The 18,306-nt window shown below is 45.4% G+C and overlaps 3 protein-coding genes across 3 annotated transcripts; all 3 read right to left on the bottom strand.

Annotated features, from left to right (window-relative positions):
* Positions 1-19: 19 nt before the first annotated feature.
* LOC115173557 (protocadherin alpha-C2-like) lies at positions 20-2,796 on the bottom strand. The gene has a single exon (XM_029731778.1). The coding sequence runs from the start codon at positions 2,607-2,609 to the stop codon at positions 93-95; it is 2,517 nt and encodes an 838-aa protein (XP_029587638.1). The 5' UTR covers positions 2,610-2,796; the 3' UTR covers positions 20-92.
* Positions 2,797-2,839: 43 nt separating this feature from the next.
* LOC115165278 (protocadherin alpha-C2-like) lies at positions 2,840-5,040 on the bottom strand. The gene is made up of 2 exons (XM_029718319.1): positions 3,214-5,040; positions 2,840-2,890 (listed from the first exon to the last, which is right to left on the bottom strand). Exons 1-2 carry the CDS (start codon positions 5,038-5,040, stop codon positions 2,840-2,842), a joined length of 1,878 nt encoding a protein of 625 aa, XP_029574179.1.
* Positions 5,041-10,072: 5,032 nt separating this feature from the next.
* si:ch73-233f7.1 (protocadherin) lies at positions 10,073-17,911 on the bottom strand. Its single transcript, XM_029731763.1, has 4 exons — positions 15,099-17,911; positions 11,785-11,843; positions 11,524-11,639; positions 10,073-11,303 (listed from the first exon to the last, which is right to left on the bottom strand). Exons 1-4 carry the CDS (start codon positions 17,652-17,654, stop codon positions 10,963-10,965), a joined length of 3,072 nt encoding a protein of 1,023 aa, XP_029587623.1. The 5' UTR covers positions 17,655-17,911; the 3' UTR covers positions 10,073-10,962.
* Between the last annotated feature and the right edge of the window lie 395 nt (positions 17,912-18,306).

Below are 18,306 nucleotides of genomic sequence, written 5' to 3'. Positions count from 1 at the left end.
TCGATATGTGATCCCCGTTTTTTGCCAGACATTTCTATTGTAGAACTTGTCATAGAGCAACATTATGTTGGTTAGTTGTTTTCTCTTGAATATCAACACATGTATAGACATTTACGCACTACGTGAATAGGTGAAGAGTCATACATGGACAACAGACTACAGTAAAATAGTTTTCTTATCAGAAATGAAGAGTTTATTCTTACCTGCAGAGTAGAGGCCGCTGAGTCGCTGGTCTCTGTCAGGCCGGTGCTCCTTGGTAGACTGGACACGATGTATCTGGAACCCGCCTTCGGCACAGGCTGTCTGACTACCAGCTTTCCTTTCCTTGTCTCCGCTAGAAACAGACTGTACCAGTAGGCATCGTTGGAGACCAGGGTGGAATCTGCGATGGTTGAGTTCCTCTCGCTGATCACGCTGTTCCTACTGGGAGGAGCCGCTTTACTGGGCTTTGGTTTCTGACACTTCAGCACACAGGTGACCAATATGGTGATCAATAACAGAAAGGACACGGAGCCCAGGCCGATCACCAAATACAGGTTTAAATCTGAAAATATGTCATATTCTAGAGGCACTTCCGTCATGTCAGAGTAGGCTTTAACGGCAGTCTCCACTGTTGAGAGCTTTATGGTAACTGTAGCAGAGAGAGCAGGATCCCCGTTGTCCTTGGCGATAACAACCAGCCGTTGATGACGCGGATCTCTGTAACTGAACATTCTCATAGTACGTATCTCTCCGTTGTATTGGTCCAGACTGAATAAGGTGGCGTCAGTAACCTGTAGAAACTGGTATGTAATCCGAGAGTTCTGGACCGAGTCCGTGTCTATGGCTATCACCTTGGAGACCAGGGATCCTTTATCGGTGGATCTGGGGATCTTCTCCTCCACCACGGAGCCGTGCGCGCGCCACGGAGACACTATGACCGGGGGATTGTCGTTCTGGTCCACAATAACTATGTGGACAGTCACGTTACTGCTGAGCGGAGGAACACCAGAGTCTCTGGCCTCAATGTGGAAAAGGAACTCCTTCTCTATCTCATAGTCAAACGTCTTTAGTGCGTAAAGATTACCGTTCTCCGGATTGATGGAGAACAGCATTGACATGGAGGTGTTCACTATCTCCTTCTCTATGATGAAATAAACTAGGTACTGGTTTTCATGGAGGTCTGGATCAAACGCAGTGAGGGAACTTAGCAAGGCCCCAGGCGCGTTATTCTCCATAACGGGTATAGTGTAGAACGACTGGGAGAACTGTGGAACGTTGTCGTTAACGTCTAGTAGCTCTAAAGTCATAGTTTCGTTGTCAGATAGTGGAGGGGATCCCCTATCTGTTACGGTAAAAGTGATGTCATATTCTGGAACCTTCTCACGATCCAGAGGCTCTGAAACTACCAACTCATAATAGTTATCAGAAGACTCTCTCAGTGCAAAAGGTAATGTATCAGCAATACGAATATCAACTATCCCATTTTCACCGGAATCTTTATCGCTGACACTCACCACTGCTATCACACTGTCTACTGTAATATCCTCCTTAACAGGGCTTTGAAACGATTTAATTGATATCTCAGGGTGATTGTCATTCATATCTGTAACTAAAATGGTTAATTTACACTGACCTGTCAATGAATTGGACCCCTTATCCGTTGCAATTACTTCCATATCATAGATCCTGAAATCCTCATAATTGATCATTTCCTTCACCGTGATCTCACCGTTATTGGGGTTTAAATGGAACGTTTGTTGTGTTTTCTCTGATGTATACAGGCTGTACGAATATAATATTTCCGAATTGGTCCCTTCATCTAAGTCTGTTGCGTTCAATTTAACAACAAGGCTTCCAATTGGAGAGTTTTCCATTATATCGATTTTGTACGTGTCTTTATTAAACTTAGGGGCGTTGTCATTTGTATCCAAAACCCGAACAACTATGCTGGCTGTCCCAGAGCGGGCAGGGACTCCACCGTCTACAGCGGTGAGTATTAGATTATGAACCGCCTGCTCCTCTCGGTCTAACACCCTTTTCAGTATCAAATCAGCGAATTTTGACCCGTCTCTTCCGGTCTGAATTTCGATGGTAAAGTGCTCATTTTCGCTCAATAGGTATGTTTTCACTGAGTTCGAACCAACGTCAGGATCCACTGCATTGTTAACAGAAAATCGTTCACCGCCCTGTGTCGCTTCTGAAATATCCAAGTTAATGGTGTCCCTTCGGAAATGGGGGGCGTTATCATTGATGTCCATTATTTCTATTTCGATGTAAAAGATCCGTTGTGGATTTTCAATAATAGCTTCCATTTTAAGAAAACAAGATGTCTTAGCAGGGCAAAGATATTCCCTGTCCATCTTCTCTACAATGTACAGCTCCCCCGTTTCTTTGTTCACGTCCAGATATTTCTTATTCGAGATAATGTCTAACCGCATCTTACGTCTACTCAATGTTTTCACATCCAAACCTAAATCAGCTGCAAGATTAGCCACAACGGAGCCTTCCTCCATTTCTTCGGGAATAGAATAGTGAGTAACGGCAGACGCAGTGTTCAGGGCGGCAGAGAAAATAAGAAAGACCGAGACGTACCTTCTCCAGTGCCGTGCGCTGGTACGCGCCTCCATTGTTACCTTTGTGAGCTTTGTTGACGAAGCAGTCGGGTCAAACAAAATGTGAGACAACGGAATAAGATCTTTCAAACAGCATAGCACAATTTCTTCGGTGTTTAAGGGCGAACAGGGCAGAATAATCTCATTTTTGACGGATTCAGCGCTGGGAGCTGTCCACTGCGTTTGTACACTGCCTTCTTTATGACGAATTGTCATGGCGACTATTGCGTCGCAAAATAGCGTGTTTAGCTGGTAAACAGCGACACTTTGTGCATAAAACAAGGTTGTACATCTGACTAAAACAACATACAAGAGGACGCAAACGTGTGGAGCATTGTTGCCTGCAAGATTTTGATGGACCTTACGAATGAAGCAAGACCAAGCTAGCCTTTATGTGATTTATTTGATTTTGCCACATATATTTATATTTTAAAGGTTTTCGTAGACCGATGGTATAGAGATTGAGTATTATTTTATAAGCACTGAAGTATCTTCCATTTAATAATAAGATAATGTATAGACATTTACGCACAAGGTGAATTTGTAAAGAGTCAAACACGGATAAAAGACATCATTAAAACAACTGTTTAAATATCAGAAATGAAGAGTTTAGTCTTACCTGCAGAGTAGAAGCCGCTGAGTCGCTGGTCTCTGTCAGGCCGGTGCTCCTTGGTAGACTGGACACGATGTATCTGGAACCCGCCTTCGGCACAGGCTGTCTGACTACCAGCTTTCCTTTCCTTGTCTCCGCTAGAAACAGACTGTACCAGTAGGCATCGTTGGAGACCAGGGTGGAATCTGCGATGGTTGAGTTCCTCTCGCTGATCACGCTGTTCCTACTGGGAGGAGCCGCTTTACTGGGCTTTGGTTTCTGACACTTCAGCACACAGGTGACCAATATGGTGATCAATAACAGAAAGGACACGGAGCCCAGGCCGATCACCAAATACAGGTTTAAATCTGAAAATATGTCATATTCTAGAGGCACTTCCGTCATGTCAGAGTAGGCTTTAACGGCAGTCTCCACTGTTGAGAGCTTTATGGTAACTGTAGCAGAGAGAGCAGGGTCCCCGTTGTCCTTGGCGATGACAACCAGCCGTTGATGACGCGGATCTCTGTAACTGAACATTCTCATAGTACGTATCTCTCCGTTGTATTGGTCCAGACTGAATAAGGTGGCGTCAGTAACCTGTAGAAACTGGTATGTAATCCGAGAGTTCTGGACCGAGTCCGTGTCTATGGCGATCACCTTGGAGACCAGGGATCCTTTATCGGTGGATCTGGGGATCTTCTCCTCCACCACGGAGCCGTGCGCGCGCCACGGAGACACTATGACTGGGGGATTGTCGTTCTGGTCCACAATAATGACGTGGACAGTCACGTTACTGTTGAGCGGAGGAACACCAGAGTCTCTGGACTCAATGTGGAAAAGGAACTCCTTCTCTATCTCATAGTCAAACGTCTTTAGTGCGTAAAGATTACCGTTCTCCGGATTGATGGAGAACAGCATTGACATGGAGGTGTTCACTATCTCCTTCTCTATGATGAAATAAACTAGATACTGGTTTTCATGGAGGTCTGGATCAAACGCAGTGAGGGAACTTAGCAAGGCCCCAGGCGCGTTATTCTCCATAACGGGTATAGTGTAGAACGACTGGGGGAAGAGTGGAACGTTATCATTGACATCCAATAGATGTAAAGTTATCGTTTCATTATCAGACAAAGGGGGCGTTCCTCCATCGGTCACAACGAGTGTGATGTCATATTCTGGCACTTGCTCGCGGTCTAATGGCTCTGAGACTTTGAGCTCATAAAGGACGTCAGAGGACTTGTTCAAAACAAATGGCAGGTTTGGGTTTATAGATAGGCTCACTTTGCCATTGTCACCTGTGTCCCTATCGCTTATACCTACGATAGCTATGACTGTCCCCACGGGAATATTCTCATTAACTGTGCTCTTATAAGATTTTACGGTGATATCGGGATAGTTGTCGTTCATATCTGTAACGCGCACTACAACTTTGCACTGCCCCAATAGGGGATGCTGTCCTTTGTCCTTAGCCTCAACATGCATCTCGTAAAACTTCATGTCTTCATAATCAATAGTGCCCTTCACTGTTATCTCTCCTGTGTTTGGATTCAGTGCAAAGACGTCTTGTGTTTTCTCTGATGTGTAAAGTGTGAATGAATACTTGATTTCTGCATTTGGGCCCTCATCTAAATCTGTGGCGTTAAGCTTCATTACTACCGTTCCAATCGGGGAGTTCTCTGTCATATTAACGGAATAAACCGGGTGGTCGAATCGAGGGGCGTTGTCGTTTGTATCTAGCACCCTGACATTGATATTAGCTGTACCGGAGCGCGCGGGGACCCCGCCATCTACAGCGGTCAATATTAGATGATGAACGGCGTGCTCCTCTCGATCTAAAGCCTTTGTCAAAACCATGTCGACATATTTAGTATCATCACTCCCAGTCTGAATTTCGATTGTGAAATGTTCGCTTTCACTGAGTTTGTACATTTTTACAGTGTTTAAACCACCATCTGGGTCCACGGCATTTGGTAAGGAGAATCTCTCACCCGGGGTAGCCGATTCTGAAACATCAAGCTCTGCCCTGTCTCTACGGAAACGAGGCGCATTATCATTGATATCTTTGATTTCTAACTCGATATTGAAAATGCGCAAGGGACTTTCAATGATAACGTCTAGTTTAACAAAACATGTTGTTGCGGTTTTCGATGGGCAGAGGTATTCTCTGTCCATCTTTTCAACAATGTAGAGCTCCCCTGTCTTTTTGTTGACATCCAGATATTTATTGCTTTCTTGGAACATTTCAAGCTTTACCTCGCGATGAGCCAGAACTCCAACCTCCAGACCCAAATCTGCGGCTAAATTGGCCACGACGGACCCCCTCTCCATCTCCTCGGGTATGGAGTACCGAGTCACGGACAAAGTGCTGCTCCATAACGTACAAAAAACAAAGACAGCCGAGAAACACCTTTTTGCCCGATGCATCCTGAACGTTGAATTCCAGCCAGAAATCGACTCCTTATACACTCGGATGCTATTAACGAGTGTGCAAAAAATCCCGTGTAGCAGCCAGCTGTTCAGAGCATTATCGTTGTTGTAAAATAAAGAGGCATATTTGTTTCAGCTGAAACAGAGTCTGTTCTTCAGCAGGGCTGGACGAGAATGTCATGGCTCCCTCTGATCAGAGCTGAGACATTTACTGGTGAACAGTGACACCGCGTGGTTAACGCAGGAGGAGAGTCAGGCTGGGAGAGAGGCCTCACTGGTTGATGTGATTCTGCTATGTATGCTGATTACTAAGTATGCTATTGACATTCACATTACGAAGTATGAAGGGCATGTACACAAATGGGCTAGCAGTGAATCAAATGTAGCGCCAAATCCACCTATTCGAATTCTCTGACGTCTACTCAATGATTATGACATCACCCGCGAAAAATATGAATAAAATACAGTTTTGCTGTCTACTAACCTAACTTGACACAACAATAGACCGTTGGCGGGGATTTCAGCACCTCGCCAGTGGACAGCGCCTGTATATCACTCTAACCAAGCGTCTTTATTCATTTCAGTCTAAACGTTTAGAAGGCCAAATATAGCAGGCCTGAATTGTGGAAAAACACTAAAATTACTAACAGTTTATTTGAACATACAAGTGATGAACAGTCTTGACTGTGATGTTGTGTATGCAGCTGTCTCTTACATTACTAACTGCCTCTGTATACCATGTGAAAGTCCCGCCTAGTTCCGGGTGTAAATCCCATGCTGTTTTTGAATAGGCTTCTAGTTTATATCATCAAATTCATGAAGACGTGGTCATCTAAGATACCTGTCAAATTAAATTAGTATTCGTGGATTCATTTACTTCTACCCGATGCCTTTTCATGAAAGTTTTCGATTGCAAAACATTTTCGTAATAGAAAACCTTCATAAAAAGGCATTGGGTAAAGGTCAATTAATCCGCGAATAAGAATATCATTTGACATACTGTATATCTTAAATGACCGACTGGCATAATGCAGTTTCTCTGGACCCCTGCATGGTTGGAGTTCGTCCCCCCCAATCCCCACCGAATGTGACAGCCACTCACAGAGTAGAGACCGATCGCTGTCCATGGTGCTGGAAGGCTGCTGAATGTCAATACGGCTGCATGCCTATCGAATCGATGATAGGCTTTCTTTGATGCCAGGTTGTGTATATCTTTGCTTTTGCTAATGTATACATTTTTATTGTTTTGTCTATTTGGTCGTCATTTATTCATGTTAAGCGTAACATTTCAAGAAACTATGCAAGGTGTTGCAATGCTGCCATTTAGACTGCTGGCTGGTGGCAGTCATGTAATTCCTTGTTCAGTAATTCAAGTTGGAAATTCAAACATTGCAGATTGTACGCGCTCTCTCCCAGCTTGGATACAAAGTTGTTGTGCGTAAAACCAGTCTATTAATGCCAAATATCACAGTCAGTCCACCCTCCAAACACTAATTTAGTAGGGATTTTTTTCATTATGCAGTGTACTATTTATATATATATATTATTATTTTTTAACCGTATTTAGTTGCTATTTAGTTGCTATTTATAAACTCTTAATAAACATTACATATCAAATAGCCTAACAATGAGGAAAAAAGTAGTCGGCTTGAGACTAAATTCAGAGTACTCAGAGGGTTTTCTCTGGCTAATAGCCTACACAAATGAGATGCAATATTCAAGGTACATTTCATTAAATCAAATTAAATCCAATACAGACATTATCCCGTGACGCAAAATGCATCATATGGGGAGGATTTCTGTATTTCCAAAGTTACATATTTTGAAAACTTGATTGCTGACAAGCAAAACATTTTGGTGATTACGTCAACAATGGACCAATGAGAACCCTTTGGGGCGGACTTTTGCATTAAGGAGAATGAGAGGCTCAATGAAAGATGTTGCAGAACTGCTGTATTTGATGCACCATTCCATTCTGCCCCGTTTCCCCGATGTTGTTATGATATTCAAGCTGTTTTTTACCATCCCTGTCGCTTCTGCGGAGAGATTATTTTCTAAACTAGGCTCTCGGTCTGATATGCTCTGTTGAACACCTGAGTAAGCTCGACTCACTGCGCTGGAGCCGTCGTCGACTTGACCACGACATACGTTCACCGATATCCCCTTAAACTTATACTTAAAAAAAAAAAAAAGACTTGCACCAGGAAGTAGGCGGGACTTTGGTGAATTCTGTGTTCTTTTTTTTCATTACAGGTCACATGCTGATGAACCAGAGCCAACGTACGACCTCTACAGATGTCCAGGAAGCCACTTAATCCCCAAACTGATATCCCTTCTCTCAAACCAATACCAACAGCTAATATCAACTAAACTAGCGGTCATTTCTAAAACACAACTAAGCCGTATGTGCTTTCTTGTCTGCTTCTTCCATGCATGCTTTCTGAGTGTTAGTACCCCCTTTTTATGTGATCTATTCCATCATTTTGAAAGTGTAGAACTGTGAAATAGTTTTGTTAAGTGAGTACTTTACTTGATGAAATCTTTATTTTGAAACGCAAAGAAGCTTTTCCATCTCTCTCCCTCTGTTTGTAACTTAATGGTGCCCCCTGGTGGAGATCTAGCAGGCAGACTACATGTACTACAGATCTACAGTCTTTACAGATAGTAACCTTGGTAAGTAGATCGATACTAGGCCATGCCTGGTCACACCGGTCAGGCACTGTGATAGAGCTGGTGTTTCATTCAGGTCTTTAAGGATCTTCATTATCCCTGTATTATCTCATAATAATACATATCTAGGCCATGGTGTTCTGGACATGCTTTTAAGAGTGTTTTATTCATTTACATTGACGTTATATAAGTCTTTTGCTTACCTAAATAATGTGTCCCTCTCTGTTTCATTGATCTGGCGAAAGGGAGAAGCCGACTTGGAGGAGAATGTATAGGATTAGAGAGGGGGTGAGAAAGGGTGGGGAAGAGATGGGTATGGAGATAAGCCCCATGGGTCACAGAGCTGCATGGGGTACACGCATGGTCATCCCGTTCTCTAGTGATGAGACATGGAGGTTCCCTCTGAGGTTTGGATATAGAGCCTTTACTAGGCTTCAATAAGGTCAAAGGTCAGAGGCAGTGGGAGAAGGCTTCTATGGGAGCACTGGCGTCTACACTGGATACTGAAGGGAAAGGGCATCCGGGGCAATATTCTACTAAAACGTAATCATTTCGAACCTTGCTTTCGTTTGTATACGATCACGTGTCTCTTATGCGTGGGAGTAGTTGGGAACGGATATCTCAAATTAAAATCACTTGGAGCTGATCTCCTGTTTGTTTTCTACAGTCTTTTACGTCCAATAATAACAAATAAAAATAAGAAATATATAAAAAAAAATTTTTGCTCAGAGAACTTGGAGGGGCAATTAAAACCGCCAATTATGGAACCCTGCACTATAGTAATTACGGTGATGATATTAACCTTTTCAGTCAGGGATCCTATGGAACACAACACTGCTGCAGATTAATCCATGCCATGGAATGTACAAAACTCTATAACATGTTATAACAGGCTATGGTTCATCTTTTGTATTTATTTATTTATTTATTTATTTCACCTTTATATTCATACACACACCTTCATATTTTAGAACGTGAAAAATGGTATGCCTCCATTTTTAAGCCGATACAATAGCTCCACGTACTATGTCACCTTTATTTAAGTGATGTTTAGCTGAACTAACGAACTCTAGCCCTGCTATACCGTCCCCATGGCTCTCCTCCTCCTCCTCCTCCTCCTCCTCAGGCAGAGAGAAGGTTACACTCCAGTTCGAGAAGCGTCTTGCCTCCATGGAGACCGTTTCCTTATTAACAGAATTATTTTCAATCTGAGGCATGCGCCGACCTAATTACCCCGGTGAATCCGGCCGGTAGACTACTCATCTGTTGACATTCGGAACTCATTCCCCGGGATATTGAAAGGAAAAGGGCATGGAGAGAGTGGGCAGAAGGTTCCGCATATCGCGTCCAGGTGTGGCATTTGGAACGGAAGCTCCTAGCCCGCGGCTTGCGTCCCAGTCCCACCGTCTTTAATTAAATTATATTTCGAGGAGAGTTTCTGTTTGTTCAGTTAATGAACCTCGACTATTCTCTACGGGCGAATGGAAATGCGAGCACCCTAATTAGCATATGCTAGCATTTTACTATGTTTATTCCTTGCCACGGAAAACAGCTTACCGTGGCAGAAAGCCTGCCCCGGAGTTAGTGTGCCGTGGAACGTTTTTACCCTAAAACAATTTCCCAACTTTAAAGTGGATGTGTGACTCAAACTGATTAAACATTGAATACGTGTCTCACTCAATTTAATCCATCCTCAGAATTAAACTTTTACTGCCTCTGGGCCTGTTTGGGGAAAGCTGGTGATGACAAGAGAATGCGTAATAGGCTCCATAATATAAGAAAGCATATATGAGAAAAAATACTTTATTCTCAGAAATGTATATACAGAATATGTGTTGTGGGTAGTTGACTGTTTAAGTCTTTGTGGATCACCTGCATCACAATTGCAGTTTGCATCTACAAGTAGGCTATATTCATATATATTCACACAAGATCTGCTTGACAGACCCATACATTTTAAAACGTTTCAGGTGAATGAATGCAACCTGGTTATTTGTATTTATTTTCCTTTTCTTTAAACATTCAAAAATAGAATTCGTATTTATAACAATGTGCAAAGCGCTGTCCAATCTTAGGCTATTTGGATGTTTCTCATCAAACTGTTGATCCACGCTGATTGTCAAAATAATAATACTCATAATCATAATACTAATAATTAATAATAATGATGATGAGTTATCATACTGGGCGGCAGGTAGCCTAGCAGTTAAGAGCGTTGGGCCACTAACCGAAATGTCGCCGGTTCAAATCCCCATGCCGACTAGGTGAAAAATATGTCGATGTTCCATTGAGCAAGGCACTTACCCCTAATTGCTCCTTTAAAATTGCTTTGGATAAGAGCGTCTGGTAAATGACTCAAATCCATTGAAAAACAGACTGTGGAAAACATGTGGCAGTAATGTGTCAAAAATAGCAATGGCAACAGTGGCAGATATAAAAACGAGATCACTCCTCTTAGATTCATCTCAACATTAGTCCATCTCCCTCTTTCCTTTTATTATAGAGGACGGAAGTTCATTCATTCATTCTGGCATTTGTACACTTATTTAATTCATTCGGATATGAATTTATTCATTTTCATTCAACCCTTCGTCTGTTTACTATGTTAGCAGACATAGGGCTCATTCATACCATAGAGGCTACTCACTCACTCCCTCACTCCCTCTCAAGATCCCATTATTAATCGTTATACAGGTCGTTGTTGATGACGGCTGCTGCTGCGTCTGTCTGGGGCTCGTAGCTGTGGATGAAGCGTCTCTTCTTGCCGAAGGTGGAGAAGGAGTTGTGGACGTCCAGCTCGCTGCGGTGGTGGGTGGCTGCTGGCCTCAGGGTGCACAGGGCCGACGGCGTGCCCGGGATGTACACGTTATGCTGGTAGTCTGGAGGTGGGTGGGGGTGAGGGTGGGGGTGTGGGGGGAGCGGAGGCTGCTGGGGTTGGGGCTGTTGCTGGGGGGGAGGGGTGCACCGGGGGGTCCATGAGCGAGGAGGAGGCCCAGTGGCAGGAGGAGACATCTTGTAGTCTGTGGAAGTAGAGAGATAACGTCAATGAACATACTGCGTGACTGAAATCAAGGTGAGACGGACATCACAAAACACACACACACACGTCGTGGAAGTGGTACACCTATGTGCTCATGAGCCACCTGTACCTTGTCTGTTTTCTATTATCCAGGGAGAGGCATTAGTTGTGTGTGTGTCTGTGTGCGTGCCTGTGTGTTTCAGGCCCAGGCCTTCACCTACCCCTCATGTGGGTGCCCCAGGTCCAGTACTGGCCCGTCATGGGTGTCATGTAGTTCTCTGGGTCTGCATGCATGGCCTTCCTCATCAGAGTGCCATCCATGTTGATAGAGTTACAGCTACAGAGGATAAAGAGTTATACCATAAATGATCACATCATGCTTTATGGCATGAACACACACCGGCCAAACATTAATAACGTTATATATCAAAGACCGGTATGCTGAGGGTAGTTGTAAGTGTAATGTCAAAAGCAATGGTTACCTTTTCAAAGAGGAGTTCTGGTTCTTTGTGAGGGTCCAGTCTGTGTTTGGTTGCTTGAGCTATAGATAAAGAGAGAAAATACGATCTCAAAACATGTTCTGTCTTACAAACCACCAAACAACCGTTCTGAAATCACCCAGCAGTTATATAGCCTACTGGTTCAACGACTTCGCCGAAGAGATGGTTAAACATGTAAGAATAGTGATACATGTCCAATAGTAGACTTTTTCATTTCCGTATTCTAGGCTTCATTGTGTCCGGATCTCTTTTTCCATGGAGCTTGACTGCCACCCTGTGGCCATATTTCAGAACGCAGTGAGGATGTGCGCCGTGCCATAAGCAATGACTTGCCTGTCAATTATTTCGCTTTCATCCACCGCAGCACAGCACAGCAGGGGGAGGGGACGGGCACCGCGGAGTGATATTTATTCCGGGTATAAGTCTCATAGTAGCCTATGGATGCCACGCTCTATTAATTGACTTAGAGCTGTTAACAAGAAGAATGCGATGTAAGCGTATTATTGGAATCGGTATTCAAAATACATTCATCGGGAGTAATACACAAAACCCAATTAGAACCCCACCGGGATGAAACGAAAACACGATTTTCATCTTCAAAGAAAACCGTGCCACTCAGGAAATTAAGAAAATGACACAAGTAATTGTTTTGTGGGTTTTTATGCCTAATGTTTTTATGTTCATATTACTGTGTTGCTCTGAGAACATGCTTTGAATTACAGTCTTGCTGAGAAGCGGGAAAAGTTGTGCAGTCCTTGCAGCTTTATACACTATAGGTCATCTCAGCTGATCACACTGTTTCACAGACCAATTCACTTTTTCACCTTCAATTTATGTTTATTTAAAAAAAAATGTTGTATCACCCTGCTGAAATTACACTACATGCAGGCCTACATAAAACATTGTTATGGCTGACAACTAGGCTATATAACCATCCCACTGTTTAATTTGTAAGTCTTTGAGGTTTTATGCTTTCATCCGCGACATGACTCTCGGGGAACACAGGGGTGATCTAAGGGTACCAATTAACGTCATCAAGGACACCAAGCCCCTGGAGGGACATAGCTGCTAGCAGAACAATCAGCATGACCTAGAATCAAGCTCTTTATATGGCCAGAGGTGTTCTTGCTATGAACGGGACTGACATTTTTAGTCTTCGTCTACACGGAGATGGAGATATTCCAGGGGAAAAAAGTGTGTCCCTTTCTCCGTCACACTGTCTGCCTACATTGTACCAGATTATAGAAATGACAATAGGCAATACGCACACATCACATTCACGGTCTGCCGGTCCCATCTAGTGACTCCGGCGACAGCGGTGTCGACCTCGCCTCCCTCTCTCTCCCTCCCCCATCCTTCACAGTTGCTCGGAACACGGGTCTACCAGCCTGGTCTCATAGACTAGACGTAACATAGTAAAGGTAAATCTGGGACAGTCAAATTAGTATGGTATTTTACATGCTAGCAAATTCCAATAGACTTCCAGTCATTGTGCTAGCGCTATTTAGCATTGGCTCAGAAACGAGCTTTAACTTCCTCCATACTGAACACAGAGACATACAAATGGTATCCACAAGTTCATCTGACTCTGGGGAAGTAGATAAAGGGCCTGGTCAGGGTAAACGGGCAGGTGTATAACTAAACATTTAGCAATCCTAAGGTTGCGTGTTCGGATCTCATCACGTACCATTTTAGCTAATTAGCAACTACTTAGCATAACCCTAACCCTTTAACCTAATTACTAACCTTAACCCTAAACCCTAGCCTAGCTAACGTTAGCCCCCTAGCTAACGTTAGCCACCTAGCTAACGTTAGTTAGCCACCTAGCTAACGTTAGCCACCTAGCTAACGTTAGCCACCTAGCTAACAATTCCCACAACAAATTGTGATTCGTAACATAGCATACGTTTTTCTGAATTCGTAACATTTCGTACCAATTGAAATTTGTAACATATTGTACAATTGTAATTTGTAATATATCATACAAAATGTAATTTTAACATATCATACAAAATGGATGGTGGACATCCACAAATTAACACATACCGTACGAAACTGTACATATTATACTAGTTGGAGTGTCCCTGATTTACATTTACTATGTTACGGCTAGCCCTGAGTCCGGATTGATGTTAACTATGTTATGTCTACCCCTGAGTCCAGGTTACAGGATCCACATCTCTCTCCTCGCTCATTCCGCGAGGACAACGCCAGGGCACTCTACAGGCGCGCCACGTCCCAGCCTGGTCCTTGGACCCCTTCACCCGTCCCCCAAAATGATGTCTTTGCATTTTTCATCAATAATGGACGCGACCCCCTTTCGTATGCACGGCATTGTGTGTCGTATAATGGCTCGGCCGTATCTGTGCCCTTGAGGCATAGTTAGTGGGGTTATTGGCCCAAAACCGTTAGAATGAAAATAAGTAGAGGTGCAGAATTCTCCAGAACGGTCTTTGATAGAATACTACAGCCCAGACAAGCGGGGTTCTATTTCAAACTTGCTCCCGTCATTACGTGTCTGTCAGCCGTTCACCTTGTAGCCCGGTAAAAATTCGCAGACGCTACTAGAAATCAATTCAAACTGGTGGTTTTTGATAGGAAAGTATAGACTGAATGTCTGTCTCTCTCGTATCACATAGCAGCAGACAGAACAGACGATGACATTGCACCCAAAATACTCAATCATGCAAACGTTGTGGGATTTCTCAAATCACCCTATAATTCCAAACATGTTCACAAATAAACAAACGGCAAATGAGGATTACAGACGGCGCAACTAGATTAGAAACAAGACATAGATCAGGGATCGAAACGCAAGCGTCGAAGAAAACATGACTGAGGTGTATTCCTCTCCGTTGCTCTGTGAAACGGATATCTCTGGCAGACGGTTCAGTTCTGTGTGCGAGAGGAGAGATAAACGCTCCACAACACATACTCGGCGTGACATGTGCCGTGGCGTGTTCAGCTTTCTCCCGTAGCCTTTGTGACCAGAATATCCACTCTCTAGTTATTCCGCTTCCTTTTCATTTACTCCCATGCCATTACTGTATAATCAAGGTTATGGTCTGTCAAATATAAACACCAACAGAAATGTAAACTAAATACGTGCTGGTCGCATTAAGAGGAAGTTTCACCCAAGTCGGATATATTACGTTGATGTGAATATCGTTCAAGTCCAGTCAAACATATATTACACTTCCGCATGTATGATTTGACCTTCATTAGGTGGAATGTCGTGTACTTGATGATTATCAAAATCAATTATTTGAATGCCAACACATTTCCACTGACGTTACCTCATTTGGAGTGGTGGCTCCGGAGTGGTTATTCACCGAGGAGCTCCGGTGGTGCGCGCTCCAAGCCAAGTTATCAGCCCCCTTTGCCTCGTTGTTCCTCGGGGTGCTAATGGGGCTGCACGGCTTCAGGAACATAAAGTCACTCTTAGCTGACTCCGGGGTCAGACATACTTTATAACAGTAGGCTTGGGACAGAGTACCGTTGCCGTTGACCTCCATGCAGTTGGTGGGCACCTTCGCCCCGGTGGAGATCTGCAGGTTTAGGTTAGATTTCTTGAACACCTCCGGGGGCGGGTCTGGCTGGAAGCCCCCGCAACAGCAGCAGGCGAAGGGCGGGAGGTTATACCCACTGATGGTCTCTCTGTCCTTGTAACACTTGACCGCAGCCAGGACGATAATAGCCACCAGGAAGATTAGCGAGATGGTGCTCAGTGACACGATCAAGTAGAGGGCGAGGTTGGAGGGGGGCTGGGGGCTCAGAGTGAGGTCGCCGAAATCAGACAGGGACTCCGGCACGTTGTCAACCACGGAGAGGAGGATAGAGACGGTGGCGGAGAGAGGCGGCTGCCCGTTGTCCTTGACCAGGATGACGACTCTCTGCCTCGTAGCGTCCTTATCCACGAACCGGCGAATCGTCCTTATTTCTCCCGTGTAGAGGGCGACACTGAACAGCCCCGGGTCCGTAGCCTGGAGCACCTGGTAGGAGAGGCGCGAGTTCTGTCCTGCGTCCGCATCTAGCGCAGTGATCTTGGCGACTAAGTGCCCCGCATCCACTGACCTCGGGACTACCTCTGTCGCCACGGTCCCGTTCTTGGGCAATGGGGACACGATAATCGGAGCATTATCATTCTGGTCCAAAACGAACACATTTACCGTGACATTGCTGCTGAGCGGAGGGAAACCGGCGTCCTGCGACTGCACCCGTATCTGAAAGTTCCTTAGCTGCTCATAGTCAAAGGAGCGCAGCGCGTAAATGTTTCCGTTGTCCGAGTTGATGGAGACGTAAGTGGACACAGGCATGCCCTGGATCTGACCCTCTAGAATCGAGTAGGACAGATAGGCGTTCTGATTAGAATCAGGGTCGAAAGCAGTGACTGAGCAAATGAATGCGCCCGGGGCATTATTCTCGGTCACATAGACTGTGTATGATGGCTGGGCGAAGCGCGGAGGGTTATCATTAATATCAGACACTTGGACGAGGATGGTTTTCCGAGTGGAGAGAGACGGGGAGCCCAGGTCCCGGGCCGTGAGGGTGATGTTGTACTCGGAGACGGCTTCTCTGTCGAGAAACTCGCTAGTCACCAGAGTGTAGTAGTTCTTAAAAGAGGAGTGGAGCTGGAAGGGGACGTTGCTGGGGATCTGGCAGTCCACATTCCCGTTCTCTCCCGAGTCCCGGTCCATGACGCTTATAACGGCTATCACCGTGCCCGGTGGCGCGTCTTCCTGGACAGGTGTGGACACGGAGGTGAGGATGACTTCCGGCGCGTTGTCATTCACATCTAAGACATCCACCAGTACCTTACTGTGCACGGCCACTGCTGAGGGACCCCTGTCTTTAGCCTGCACATACAGCTCATAAACACTCGCTTTCTCATAGTCCACAATCCCCTTCACTCTGATCTCACCCGTATACTGGTCAACGCTGAACAGCTCGCGCACTTTGAGCGGTGCGTGCCCACTGAACGCGTATGAGACCTCCCCGTTCGCACCCTCGTCCAAATCAGTGGCATTTAGCTTCAGCACTAAAGTCCCTCTCGGTGCGTTTTCTACCAGGCTCGCCCGGTAAACAGACCGGTCGAAAACGGGCACGTTGTCGTTGGCATCCAGCACCGTGATAGTGATAAGTGCCGTGCCCGAACGCTCTGGCGACCCCCCGTCCACGGCTGTGAGCACCATCTCGTGCGTCTTCTGCTGCTCCCTGTCCAGCGGGGTCCCCAGCACGAGCTCGGCAAACTTGCTCCCGTCGTTACGCGTCTGGATGTTTAGTACAAAGTGTTCGTTGGAGCTCAGCTGGTAGGATCGGAGCGAGTTGGTGCCCACGTCCTGGTCATGCGCGCTCTCCAACGGGAACCGGGACCCGGGCGCCGCTGACTCTGTAATCTCCAGATTGAACTCGCTCCACGGGAAACTGGGAGAGTTGTCGTTCACATCCAAAATCTCCACCTCCACTCTGTACAGTTCTAACGGATTCTCGATCACCACTTGCAAGTGTAAGAAGCAGGTCGGGCTCCGTTCACACAGCTCCTCGCGGTCGATCTTCTCGTTAACAAATAAAATGCCGTTTTCCAGATTCACCTCTAAGTACTGTTTCTTGGCACCGGAGACTATCCGGAAGCGACGGGCGGACAGTTTGGCCACGTCCAAACCGAGGTCCTCAGCGATGTTACCGACAAAAGCCCCGTGGTCCAACTCCTCGGGGATGGAGTACCGAATCTGTGCCAGAACCAGGTCCACCACACACGCGCACACCAGCAGGCACACCACCAGCCCGGTTAACGGTGTCCACCGCGTGCTCGCGAGCCTGTGCTCCATCTCAACGCTTCCCAAGAAAATCATCAACCGTGAAAACAGCACAGGATGAGTTTACCCGTAACTGACATTATGCGCATTTATAAAACGATTTGTGGATTTGTTTCCAGTTGTTGTAGAAAACAAACAAGCAAACACTTCAGAGCGCGTTGCTCCTTTGCGCACTTCCAAAGTAGCCTACTTTCATCAAATTAGTGCTCTTTAGAATAATAAAAACAAGAATGTAAACTTGGAGGGGAGGAGAGGAGTTAAGCGTCTCGATGTGTTGTGCTCCCCGCGCGCAATACCAGCAGTGTGTGAGCGCGGGAGGCTCGCGCTCGGAATTTCCAGTTTATTAGACAATCGGGCTGGTGGGGATGTGTGTGTGTGTGTGTGTGTGTGTGTGTGTGTGTGTGTGTGTGTGTGTGTGTGTGTGTGTGTGTGTGTGTAAGTAAGGAGAGGGAGGGGTTCCGTAGTTGCGAGCAGCACTGTATTGGAGAACGAAGACATGAGAGCAGCGACTCTAAATTACAGTAGCACGGTTAACCCTTTCTCTGGCGCAGCTCCTCGGAGCGATTAGAGACGCGAAAGCAGCGTAGCTTTCAGCCGAGACATCAGGGGCAGATTTGGATTAATAGCTAATTGCTTTTCAATCGAGGGTGTCGTTTTCTAGTTCCCGCGCTGCGCAGCTGACGGAGGT

This window comes from Salmo trutta, chromosome 3 (assembly GCF_901001165.1).
Source record: "Salmo trutta chromosome 3, fSalTru1.1, whole genome shotgun sequence".
Classification (NCBI taxonomy): Eukaryota; Metazoa; Chordata; class Actinopteri; order Salmoniformes; family Salmonidae; genus Salmo; species Salmo trutta.
The sequence above is the reverse complement of the archived record's forward strand: the minus strand, read 5'-3'. Positions and strand labels throughout refer to the sequence as shown.

Bases quoted from the DNA above. Each gene is read 5' to 3' on its own strand.
- LOC115165278 (XM_029718319.1), bottom strand. From the start codon at position 5,040: ATGGTTTTGACAAAGGCTTTAGATCGAGAGGAGCACGCCGTTCATCAT. The intron at 2,891-3,213 runs GTAAGACTAAAC...ATGTTGTTTTAG, and splicing joins CAGCGGCTTCTACTCTGCAG to TCAGATGTACAACCTTGTTT.
- LOC115173557 (XM_029731778.1), bottom strand. From the start codon at position 2,609: ATGGAGGCGCGTACCAGCGCACGGCACTGGAGAAGGTACGTCTCGGTC.
- si:ch73-233f7.1 (XM_029731763.1), bottom strand. From the start codon at position 17,654: ATGATTTTCTTGGGAAGCGTTGAGATGGAGCACAGGCTCGCGAGCACG. The intron at 11,844-15,098 runs GTAACGTCAGTG...CTTTATCTATAG, and splicing joins GAGCCACCACTCCAAATGAG to CTCAAGCAACCAAACACAGA. The intron at 11,304-11,523 runs GTAGGTGAAGGC...CTACTTCCACAG, and splicing joins CTGGGGCACCCACATGAGGG to ACTACAAGATGTCTCCTCCT.